The sequence below is a fragment of the Podarcis pityusensis genome (genome assembly GCF_964106645.2).
Source record: "Podarcis pityusensis genome assembly, chromosome: 3".
Lineage (NCBI taxonomy): Eukaryota > Metazoa > Chordata > Lepidosauria > Squamata > Lacertidae > Podarcis > Podarcis pityusensis.
The window spans coordinates 22,686,532-22,699,502 of record NC_138026.1 but is presented as its reverse complement, the minus strand read 5'-3'; the positions used below and the strand labels follow the sequence as shown (position 1 = coordinate 22,699,502).

At 41.1% G+C, this 12,971-nt stretch overlaps 1 protein-coding gene across 4 annotated transcripts in view; it reads right to left on the bottom strand.

Annotated features, from left to right (window-relative positions):
- Positions 1-12,971, bottom strand: part of CSMD1 (CUB and Sushi multiple domains 1) — a 940,367-nt gene that overhangs the window by 127,144 nt on the left and 800,252 nt on the right. For all 4 annotated transcript variants that reach the window (XM_080998891.1, XM_080998892.1, XM_080998893.1 and 1 more), the window contains 2 exons: positions 11,523-11,717; positions 4,006-4,122 (listed from right to left, as the gene is read on the bottom strand). In XM_080998891.1, the coding sequence (XP_080855017.1) occupies positions 4,006-4,122; positions 11,523-11,717 (312 nt within the window). The remainder of the gene's footprint in view (positions 1-4,005; positions 4,123-11,522; positions 11,718-12,971) is intronic.

Below are 12,971 nucleotides of genomic sequence, written 5' to 3'. Positions count from 1 at the left end.
TGTTTGACGCCAAGTCTCCTCCTACTCTCTCTGCGCGGAAGCCTTCTGCGCAGGGAGGGTGTGGGTAGCGGAGGACCCGTGCTCTCCCCGCTGGTGTCCGGTGAAGAGTCCTGGAGCCCTCTCGCCGATTCCCCCATCTGCCCCCCTTTATCTCTGGTGTGTTGCACTGATTTGCTTCCCCATCTGCTGAGCTTCCTCTCTCCCTGCTGGGCCCTTCTCCAGCATCATTTGAGAGCCTCCCCTCCGCCTCTAGCTCCGATGTCAGTTCCCTGACAGGTACCATCCCAGAACAGCCCATGCTAGGTCCATTCCTTGCATACTCCAGGCTGAGTTGGTTCAAACAGGGCATTCATACCAGAACCTTGACAGAACAGAACGGATCCCTTTTGTCTTCCCAACAAAACAATGTAGAGAGGAATAACCTGCTTTGGCTCATTATTATACACCAAGCAGATGCAAAAGACCCACATGCCCAAAGACTGGTGTTTAAGTAGTCTTTATGATAGTACACTTATGTTAATCAAAAGACCAAGTAGCCTTCGTGTGCGTACAACAGCAAGAGCCATGGGCAAAATTGAACTCATTCTACCCTGTGTCATCGTTTTTCTTTGCTATAAACTAGGTTTCAAAATACAGTGGTACCTCGGAAGTTGAACGGAATCCATTCCAGAAGTCCGTTTGACTTCCAAAACGTTCAAAAACCAAATCAGGGCTTCTGATTGGCTGCAGGAAGCTCCTGCAGCCAATCAGAAGCTGCAGAAGCTCCATCAGATGTTTGGGTTCCAAAGAACGTTCACAAACTGGAACACTCAATTCCGGGTTTGCGGCGTTCAGGAGCCAAAACGTTTGACTCGCAAGGCGTTTGGGATCCAAGGTGCGACTGTATTGGCATTGCCTTTTCTATTACTATAAATGTTCATACTGTTTCTTTGTAACATAATGATAAAAATATCCATTTCCTTTGAGAAATAATAAATACTAAATCTTTATTTAGTAGAAATATTTACTTCTAACGGTTATCTCCATATTATTAACTATTAAAATATTAGTCCAGCCATAGGTTTTCGCAGCAAATTTACTGAGATTTACAAATATTATGTATGAGGAAATGTCAGAGAATTCATCAGCAGTACTATGACGCAAAGAAATTACATGTCTATTTGACCACAAGGTGAGTGGGGGAAAGCACTTTGTAACTCATACTTTAATGTCGTAAATATGTCTCCTGTATAAAACTCAAATAGGCTTTTATTGTAATTGCCATCTCAGGACACTAATAATTCTGAATGCTCAGTGATTTCTTATTTAAATGCTCCAATGCGCCAGTCTTTTATCCATCTCTCCTTTATACCCTCTAGAGCAGGAAGGAAAGAAAAACACAGTAACCAAGTGTAGTGTTATCTGTTGGGAACTATAATGTTGTAGACACATTATCTCATACTTTATTCCTGGCCTCAAGTCACCAAAAATCCACCCTCAGTCAAAGAGTAATGCAATGCTTCCCATGATGCACAGTAGAGTTAGCTGAGTAAGACAATGAATCACTGAAATGTGTTATCTGATCGAATTTAGTTAATTCCCTCATTGACAAAACTGCATTTACCTACTGTGAAATTGTATCTCCTCAGTATCAAGGGGAAAGAGGTTTGGTTTTTTAAAAATAAGCTTATTTTTAAATTGCAACAAAATCTATTACTTTTTTTGTTAGTTTGGCCACCCACCTCCTTCAATCCCCCATACATATCTCTAAAGGAGGAATTTTATTTATGTCAAGCACATACACATACACACTTCAGTTAAAATAAACATTTCTCATGGATATAGAACTTATAGGAACAATTTATTAGCCCAATCCAGTGGTGTCAAACTCAAATGAGTTGGATGGAAAATTCCCACCCAGCATAGACATCTGAGGCAAAGCCAATAATTTTCCACTGAAAAATGTTAGTTCTACTTGAACTCAACACCAAACCATCAATTCCACCATAAATTGGGGAAGCTGAAATACAGTTCTTACAGCTGTGGCAATATGTCCATCCTTAAGCATTTGTAGCTTGAACACAACAGCAAAGAGTGAATTAGTTCTAGCACAGAAAATGGAACGTGTATGAAGAATGGTAGGTTAGCTGTGGGTCACACTGGAACCCTCTAAAGTGACCTGATGAGGCCCACAAATCTTATGTTTGACACCACATGACACAGAAGTCAAACTAGCTGAGTCTAAAAAAATCTGCCTAGATTAATGTCCCATCCAAACTTCTATTTGTCCCTCGATTTCAAGTGATTTCAAGTAATGGGTCTGAGCGGGGTTTTTTTGGGGGGGGGGGGTGCTCTGCTGCTTTCCCTGTGAAATCCCATTGTTTACTACTGGTTTGGAAGAAACATTGGTCTGCTGAACACCTGATTTCTTTATTTTATTTTTAACAGTATTGTTTTACTGTTTTGGTGTTTGCCACCCTGGGCTCCTTTGGGAAGAAGGGTGGTTTAGAAATTTAACAAATAACAACAACAGTAACAGCAGCAGCAACAACAACGACAACAAGATTTTTAAAAATCAAATTAACTAAAGTATCCTTTCATTCTATAGCATGCTATGTTTAGTGGACAGTTTATTTTAGAAATAGATGCCTTCAATCCCAATCTGGGCTAAATGTATGTCATAGGTTTCTATGGTGTTTCCACAAGTTGTAGTCCCAGTCACAACACCAAGACCACTCTGGGTGCCATGTCTATAGCAAGTGTGTTCTGAATAAAGTCAATCGGACAACCATCTGGGATAAAATTGGCCACAACTTTACTGATTCCAGACGTAGGTGGATTTTGGCTCAGACATTGGGAGCATATCTGCCTTGGCTTCCTGCTGGAGGGCTGAGACATTTCAGGGTTGTGCCAGGGATTTTTGCCTCTACAAGATGCCTATCTAGTGTGAAGGCCACCCTAAGGCTGCTGCTGGAACCTCTATGGCCATATGCTCCACCCTTGGCTTCTGGACAGAGGCTTCCAATGAGACCATTTTAACACGGTACCCTGAATATGCTGAAGACCACGTGGAAGGGTGCTGGCATGGTTGGCTTTTACTGTCACTGGTGGACCAGAGTGGGAACTTCTGACTCATGGCCCACCAGCGAGGCTTCGCCCGCTAGGGGTCCATTGATTGGGAGATTTGGCAGGCAATCCTGCCCTATGATGCAGCCAGCCAGGGGGTGGATGCTAACATACAGCTGACCTGCACAATCTGGCTGCCCGGGGATGGTGCAGGACCACGAGGGGCTACTACCGCCACCCACCCACAATGGGGGAAATCAGCCATTATACAGACATCACCTCTAATTTGTATTTCATTTTGTGTGCGTTAATTTTTTTTGTTAATTTTTTTTTGGGGGGGGAGTACATGGATCAGGGTCCAAATGCAATTCTTGGCATTCAAAGAGCTTGGGTACACCCAATGCGATTTTTTGACTTTTTTGTTTTCAGTTGCAGACAAGTCCTCCCCAAATCCCATATTGTAAATGCATCCTGAAAGTTTAGTCAAGGTTACTAGATGGTGGTAGTGGGTTACTGTTTGAATGAAAGGAGGCAATACTCCCTTTGGCAGGTAGAAATGGAAACTCGGATCTTTGGATTATGCCATATATTTTAATAAAAGAAACCCTACTATGTTGTTGCTGTTGTCTCTGATACTCTGTATGAGCAAAACTTAATGAATTGTTATTCCCATATAAAAACTGATGTACTCAGTTATAGTTCATTATATGTTCTGATTATTGGTATCTTCTGTGGTTAACTCTACTCTGTTGATTGCCCTGGAGACTGTACAGCCTTAAAACTATTCTTGCAAAATAGAATAAAAATAATAATCTTGATAAATATGCAGGAGCTCCTTCAATGTTAGCTGTGTTCATTCATGAGAAACCAATACTTTTGGTTTAGTTCAGCAACTTGTACACCAAGAACAAAATCAGAATGAAAGAATTAGTGAATGTTACACATCAGAATAAAACTTACCAAATTCCTTAGGCACAGTAATTGAATATTGACAAGTCTGCCCAACAGTGTAGTTTTGAGGGTAATTTGGTGATAGAACTACTCCATCTGAGCCAATATACTGACCCCCACAGGGAGCTGGAAAAAAGAAAATGTGTAAACATTAAACCGAGGGAAAGTGCTATTGAACTGCAATCAGATTAGAACTCATCACATTTAATGTGCTGGCAATGCATGTTTGCTCAGAAGTTAAGTCCCACTGTGTTCAGTGAAGCTTACTCTCTGGAAGGTGTTTAGGATTTCAGCCAGTTGAAGTCCACAGTTATAGCCACATGTCAGTGGGTCTTCTTCATGGTGGCACTTAAGAACATAAGAGAAGCCCTACTCGATCATGCCAATAACCCATCTTGTCTAGCATCCTGTACTCACAGTGGCCAAAGAGATGTCTGTGGGAAACCCACAAGCAAGGTTCAAGCAAGAGAACACTCTTCCCTCCTGTGATTTCCAGCATTCCAGGCATTCAAAAGCATTACTGCCTCTGAATATGGAAGCAAAGCACACCCATCATGACTAGTAGCCTTAAGTAGCCTTATCCTGTTAGAACCATCTCCCTTTGGAGATTAGGAAGGCACTGATGCTTGTGTGGCATCAAGAAAGACATACCTGTTCACTCAGGTGTTTTTAGCCACTAGTACAAGTTCTTTGGGACGCGGGTGGTGCTGTGGGTTAAACCACAGAGCCTAGGACTTGCTGATCAGAAGGTTGGCGGTTTGAATCCCCACGACTGGGTGAGCTCCCGTTGCTCGGTCCCTGCTCCTGCCAACCTAGCAGTTCGAAAGCACGTCAAAGTGCAACTAGATAAATAGGTACCATTCTGGCGGGAAGGTAAACAGCGTTTCCGTGTGCTGCTCTGGTTCACCAGAAGCGGCTTAGTCATGCTGGCCACATGACCCGGAAGTTGTACGCCGGCTCCCTCAGCCAGTAACGTGAGATGAGCGCTGCAACCCCAGAGTCGGCCACGACTGGACCTAATGGTCAGGGGTCCCTTTACAAGTTCTTTAGCATCTTCAGTGTTATGTACTGAGTTGAATAGGATCCAAACTGCAGCAGTCTGATTGGTCCTAGAACAATAGGATTCAGAATGCAACAGTCTGATTGGTCCTAGAACAATGCAGCAGTATGATTGGTTGGCAGGAACCACCCAATCATGCTCCAGATAGAAGTGAATCCACAACCTGATTGGCTTACAGTAGAATTCCGGAATTAGCCAATCATGTGCAGCCCATTGTGTAAATAATGTATATAAAGCAGATACTTTGAGGGGACATTCATTCATTCCTCCTCACCACTATGAGCTGAATAAAGAGCATGAAATCACTTTGCAACTCTGAGTATATTTCATTCAGGGTTTGTTTGTTTTTTTAAAAGACAATGTTTTAGTTGTACGTCTCCTTAGAATGTTTTATTATTCTGTTGATTTTGTGTGTGTGTGTGTGTGTGTGTGTGTGTATTTCCTGTGACGTGCTCTGGTATTCTCTGACTGAAAAATGGTTTCAAAATTATTTTTGAAAATAAATAAAAATTTTCTAAGAGGTAAGTTGTATGGAATGTACTCAATGCATTCTGCAAAGATAAAAACACAAATCTGCATTTGAGAAAGAGAGGGAGAGAAAAGTCATACACTATAATTCTTATGGTAAAGGTAAAGGTAAAGGTACCCCTGACCGAATTCTCATGGTACTCTTCATCAACATCTCCACTGACGATATAAAGCTTATAACCAAACTTCTATCTGGGTCCTTTCCTATCCTGCTCTCTGCTCAATTAATATGTGATAGAAAGATATATAGGATAATTTAAATTGCAAAACGGAGAGATTAATATCCATGACGGATCATGTGCTCTGTGGGTTTTGCTGACATCCATCCACATGATTATGTATGCTGGGATTTGTGACTATAAAAAACAACAACCCTTTTTTTACATCGGGTAAAAAATTCTTCAGTGCTGGCATTGGAGTTCCAGTACTTTGACATATCCATCACCTGTTACCTATAAACACTGACCATTTCAGAACGGCCAAACAGAACAAAAATGTTTCTGCCGGGGATGAAGACTAAGGGATTGTGCTGAAGGTTTTGCAGTAGAGGGATTTTTCAGAGGGATTTGACATGAGAGAAGCAGCAAGGGAGAAAGGACGAAAGGTGGCTTGGGAAACTGAGTAAGTGTCGCAGGGAGGAACATACCAGGCAACGAGAGCAGAAAACTTTAAATTAGCACATACAGCACAATTGAATAAGTTACTCCGAGTACTGAAGCCTCCAATGAAACCTGGGGCCATAGACTGGTGCAAAAATGCTTTATACTTTTCATTCAAACAGCGGCATATCACTAAGTCGAGTTAAGAGAGAAGAGTTCCTTTATAGTTCATCCAACTCCAAATATTCCTGAGGAAACTGACATGGAGAGATCACTGGCTGAGAAAGCTTAAGCTGTTTTCAGAATGCCTTAAAACACGTTTTGTTTTCTTAATGTATATGACGGTTGTGTCTAGTGCCCTGGACTTCTTTAGGAGAGAATGTAAATTGAAATGATCATAATCATCTTGTGTAGTACTAGCTAGAAGAAAGTAGCAGTGACAGAAGGAAAAGGCAAGGAATCAACTGGTTATTTTCACAATGGATATATGCAACGAATGAGGTCCAATGAAGCTGTTTTGGGACTAGTGTTATTAAAGTTATTTATAATTGATTTAATAAATCAGGAATGAATACTGAAGAAGCCAACATGGCAGAGGATACCAAGCAGACTGTGAATTTCAAAAGCATGGGTGTCTGGGCAACAGAATGGCAGATTAGATTCAATGTATATGTCTACTTTAAATGCAAAGTAATGCACTTGAAATAGACATATGCACATTGATAGGGTCTAAATTGGCTGTCACTACTCAAGGAAGAGATCTCGAGGTCACAGTGGAAAGCTTATTGAAAACATCAGCTCACTTTGCTGTGACAGTGAAAAGGAAAATTTGATGTTAGGATTATTATGAAAGAAACAAAAAACTAGATGGCAAATATTACAGTGCTATTATATAAATGTATGGTGGACTCAGGTTAAGAATATGGTCTGTAGTTATGGTCACTCCATCGCAAAAAAGATACTGTATTGCTTTATTGTATTTCTGGGAACCCTATGGAACAGGGCAATCAAAATGATCAGCAGGTTAGAGAATCTTCTCTGCAGAGAAAACCTTAAAAGGTCCAAGGGTTTTTTTACTTTAGAAAGAAGAAGCTGGCCATGGGAAACACAGGAGATATTACGCTTTCCCAGGATGCAGTCACCCAGTGAAGCTGATTGACAGTAGGTTCAGAGCAAACAAAGTAATGTGTTTCTTCATATAATTCCTAATTAATTTGCGGAATAAATTACCCCACAATGTAGTGATGATCACTAGTTTAGATGGCTTTTTCTTTTTTAAAAAAAGGATTAGACAAATATGTAGAGTATATTTAAATAAAAATTTCTGTCAGTTGCTATTAACCTTTATATTAGAAATGGAACTCCACATTCAGTATGCTTCTGATTGTGCACTAAGGTGAAAAAATTACACAGCTCAGTTCTGTGCAAACTCCACAGATGTCTCTGCCTGGTAAGTGCTGACAGCATGCAGCTCAAGGAGCATCTTGATGGTGGTCTGATGCAGAAATAATAACATTTTAGTGAAGAACCCTGAAGGTGAGTTGTGTTTCCTCCTGCTGCTTCTTCTAGTAATCCTCCTTCCCAACTGTGTGCTGGGTCCTGCACAGAACTTTGAAGTGAACTATGTTACAATCTTTTCTTCTTCCTTTTTGACGAAGGCATTTTTGAGAAGGGAAAATGGATGGATAAATAGATTGAAATATCTGAAATCAACCAAGATGGTCCATTTATGGCCAAACTTGATGAGCCACTGGGAGATTTGTGACTGAATCTGCCATGATTACTGTTCAAATACAGGCACTTATATATATATCTCTTGCCAAAACAAACAAACAGACAAAACCAGCTTTGGGAGTAATTTAGATTAGGAAAATATGGCACAGGGAGACTTAAAGCTGGAAGCCTATAAAATTTTACCTGAGGTTAACGCCCATTGAACTTTATGTGATGTAAACAACATGTGGTGTAAACAAAAATGCATGTGGTGTAAACAAAAATAGGATTGCACTGTTAAATGCAGCTCTACATCCCTGATCTGATTCAAACCATAGATCTGGCTTATGCAATGTAACGAACAGGCCCAAGGTTGTTCTGAATCACTGTTGCACAATCAACTTAATTGTACAAGTTAGTTCCATTCTGACGGCCCTGCAAAAATGATTTCCGAACTTGTATGGAACATATATCCTTGAGCAAATGTGAGGGTTTTAGCTGTGAAAGCAGAAAATGAGAGTATCCCTGGAGACTTGATATTACAGAAGCCTTTGTGTGCAGAGAAGCAAGTGACACACTACTCTCAGATTTTCTTCCCTCAAATAGCACTAAGAAAATAAATAGCGATTTAGACCGAAATCCTCAACACATCGCTTCCCTAGTTACCAAGAAACATCCTTGAACATAACTGTGTGCAAGTCTGCAGTCTGTATGCGGCAAGATCGCTGTGGAACCGAGGTGCTAATTTGCCACTTCTCTGATGTACGCACATTTCACAGCTTCTCAACTGCAGCTTCGAAGGATGATATTCCCCATGCGAAAAACTCAGTGGTTTAAAGAAGACAGAAAGATACTTCTACCCACATGAGAAGCCTCCTCCCTCAACTTCTGCCAACTTCTCCTCCCCATGAGAGCTCAAGTGCGATATCTCATGCCAGAATGGCATGGTCCCTTGGCCCTCAAGAGTTACTTTGCAGGCGGAAAAGACTAGTTGCACGAACTGAGTTCCGGTTACTCTTCGTTGGATCCAAGACTATCTATCTATATTAGAGCTGGGCAAAGGAATAAAACCAGCCCTTTTATTTTAAAAAAAGAAAACGATTTCAGGGATAGGTGAGAGAAAAATGTGGCCTGATATTTTTCGGGGGAAGGACAACTTTCTTGTGTGATGCTACAGGGTGATAGTCTGTGCATATAGCTGGAAATATGTATGCATTTTATAGCCCAATGGGATTCTGCTGCAATGTTTGCTTGAAACACAGAAATGGAGTTGTCAGCAATCAGATGAAAGATGTCCATTATTTGCCAAAGGCTGCATCTTTCTTGTAGCTGCCAAGACTTTTTTCCTAGCAAGTAACTACATTCTCTTTAGATTTTTAAACCTGCTTTATATCCTGCTTTGAGACATAAAAGCTTTCAAGCTAAAATATAGGTAATAGCAGTTATTCAAGAAATATAAATCCAGCATACTGCCTTCAAAATAATTCTAAATATAGTGCAATCCTGTAAGAGCCACTTCTTCAATGGGGCCTGCTTCCAAGATGAAGGTGTGCAGAATTCCAGCCTTAATGTGCCTCCAGGCCACATCTGCAACCACATCGTTTCATTGGCTTCAGAAAGGGGGCGGGATTATATAGAGTTGCCCACGCCCTCCCTTGAAACACGCCTGTCTGTTCAGCAACCAGTGGGAGGACAGCTCAGCCTGAAGAACTGAATAGAATGACATCTCCACTCAATCCAACCCTTGAGACTGGTGGTGGAGGTAGTAGTTGGACTGCTCTGTCAATGTATTCTCTTGAGAAGTAATTAATGTTTCAATAGGCTTCAGTATCTGGTTTTTAACCTTTTATTATACACTCCATCAATCAAAAGCTTTAAACTAACCCCCGTCTCATGCAATGAAATCATGAGCCTGAGGAATTATTTTCTGTTTTTAAACTGTATTGATATTTACTACTTTAAAATGTACTGGGATACCATCATCATCATCATCGACAATCATCATCAGCAACAATACTGCATCACCATCGGCAAATACCTCTAGAGGAAAACTAATAATTTGGAGAAGTTTTGGTAAGTCTTTAGATAAATAAGAAATAACAGAGCGAGCGAGAGAGAAGATCTTTCACAATTTATTGATTTAAGACATCTGTCTTTTCCCTCGGTGAAACTAGCATATTTTAAGTTATTTAAATATAAAAACAATTAGTGCTTCACTTTCAGTAAAACCCCATTAAGAACTCCATTCTGCCACAGAATGTCACTAAGGGCTTACCAACACTTCTCCTTGTTTCATGCCTAGAAAGCACAGGTCCAAGCAGTTTTTTGCTTGTTGTGTGTCAGAGTGGTTTTCCCTTTGCCCCACTGCATTCTCCTAGAAAACCCACACTTTACAATAAATCAGAACAAATTTGATGGATGTTTGCTCTGATTCAGCACTAAACCTGGGGGAAAGCAGCAGGTGGGCAAAGGGAAGTACTGATGAGCCCTAAGGCAAGAACGGCTTATCAGTGGGAGGCTGGCAGGGCCATCCGCCTGGCTTTACTAAATTAGAATTAGGTTCAACAGGATCTTCTTCATCTGCTAACTGAAGGAAGATTTAGGAACATAACATAGAAAGCTGCCTGCTATGACATAGGACTATTTGCTCATCTAGTCCCATATTGTTTACTCTGACTGAGAGAAGCCTTGTGGGATCTCAGGCAATAGTATTTCACTTCCACTCACTACCTGATTCTTTTAACTTGAGACACAAGGGATTGAACCTGGGATATTGCATAGTGGGCACTCAACAGAGATGGGTTTGTGATAGGAATTTTGAGGTTTTAGATATATGGTGTACCAACCAAGCATGTACATAGATCAGCACAGGAAGACCGACCTGAAACCATTTTGATTCCCAAACTGACCAAATGTTTTCCCTGCAAGGAGGGAGGGAGCCTTCCCATTGTCTCAGGAATTTAGTAATCAACATTTCAATGGGTGACAGACTATCAGGAAAGGCAATCAGATAACCTGGCAAACAGGAAAAACAACATTCAAATTTCTGTTTTAGACCGCCTTTTCTGTGATGTAGGTATGATGTATCTGGGGTGGTGGTCTTGAGCTACACCCCTTCTGTGATGTATGTATGATGTTTCGGGGTGGTCTTGATCTACAGGGTGGCAATTTTAAAAGTCTTTAAGGCCTTGTGCGCCATTGTTCTGGGTTCCTCCTCCTTTCCTGCAGGTGAGGGGAGCACCCTGTTGCAACAGATCAATAAAGATCAAGCTGCTTTGCTTCTCAATATTCTCTGGTTGGCCTCTGTTATTTTCTCCTACCAATAGGGAACCTACGTAAGGACTCTATATGGGCTCTTGGATACCCCATAAGGGAAAAGGGCAATTTTTGTTTGCAACAGGTTCCTCCCCCAAAACACACTCCAGCCTTTCCTTTCCTTATATCATCAGTAATGAGAACAGCAGTACAGGTGAGCAGCAAGAGAAGGTAGGTTTTCTCCCCTCCCCACCCCTTCCTTCCCCCATTGGCCCATCACACTGGATCATGCTGGCTAATAGCATGGCAGTGCACATGGAACTAGTTCTTCCAACCTGCAATTGCAGAGAGAAGGCACGTTCAGTACATACCATTGCAAGATGGCAACACTCTGTTCCATGCAGGTTTTCCATCCGCACCAATCACACAAGTGATAGTGGAAGGATCGATAATTTTGTAGCCAGAATCACACTGGTAAGTAATACTCGATCCGAGTTTAAAGTCTGCTCCAATTCTAGTTCCATTCATTATGTTGCCAGGGTCAAAACAAGCTTCCCGTGGTTTTTCTAATTAAAAAGAGAAAGAGAGAGAAGGAGAATTAAGGCATTAGGGATGCCAGTCCACAAGCACTCGTGGGATAAAATGTAAGAATCAAGCTGAGCTTTCGTGATAATCACTCTTCATTTGAGTACTGTTATCACTTCCAAATATATTAGAGAAGCAAAAACATGACAGGGGAGGACAGCAGGATAGAGACCCTTATCTTTTCAGATAAGTCAGTGGATAAATTAGAGCAGATCCACACCATACATTTAAAGCACACCCAGCACACGTTTGAAGCACATAACTTCCCGCAAAGAATCTTGGGAAGTGTAGTTTATTCAGGGGGCTGCAAATTGTAGCTCCCTGAGGATGAAACTACAGTCCCTAGGATTCTTTGAGGGAAGTCATGTGCTTTATACATGTGCTCTATACGCCTGTTTCTCCAACATACAAAGGGCCTCATGCTCTCTCAGAATATTGGTAACTAAGAGTGGCAAACAGCTGCAAGCCCGTAACTGGCCATGGATGAGAGTTAGGCTAAAGGGGGGGAGTGGGCATGTAAAAAGGCTAAAGAATATTGGGAAATGATTTATAATGAGTTGGGAAAAAATGTTTAAAACAACCTTCCCAAAAAGACCGGAGGCCTTTTTGTTAGGAAAAGTTCAGACAGAGGTTCCCAGGTGTCAGAAAAAAATTATGTATGTATGCAACAATGGCGGCTCGAGTTTTCTTTTGTGGGGTCCCAGGCAAGGAGGACTGGCAACTTAAGATGACAGAATATGCAGAACTAGCATGTTTAACATATATAATAAGAGAGCAAAAAGAGCAAGTATTCAAAGAGTGGATTTTCTTGCTGAGTATATGGGAAATAATTGCACACAGCTGAAAACGCTGGCAGGAAAGGAATGTGGTTTGCACATCTGGGGAATGGAAGGGGTGTGTGTCCTCTGTTGTTTGTTGACCCTTACTGTAGCAGGTTGAACAATGAACAAATTTATTTCTGTTAGTCCAAGAGAAGACAAGGGTAGTGGGAATCTGTGTCCTGGGTCTAAGTATAAAATGCATCCATATATAATCTGTTTAGTTAAGATATGCTTGGGGCTTTACTGGGCTAGTAAGAGTATTGGCCTAAGAGAAGGGAATCATTTGCTTCTCTGAATGTGTAAATATGCTTATGCTTGCAAGTGGAGAATCTGAAGTTTTGGGTAAAAAAAAAAAGGCTAATGTTCTGTAAATACAGAACTAAGAATGGTAATGTGTAACAGTAACATGTGAGA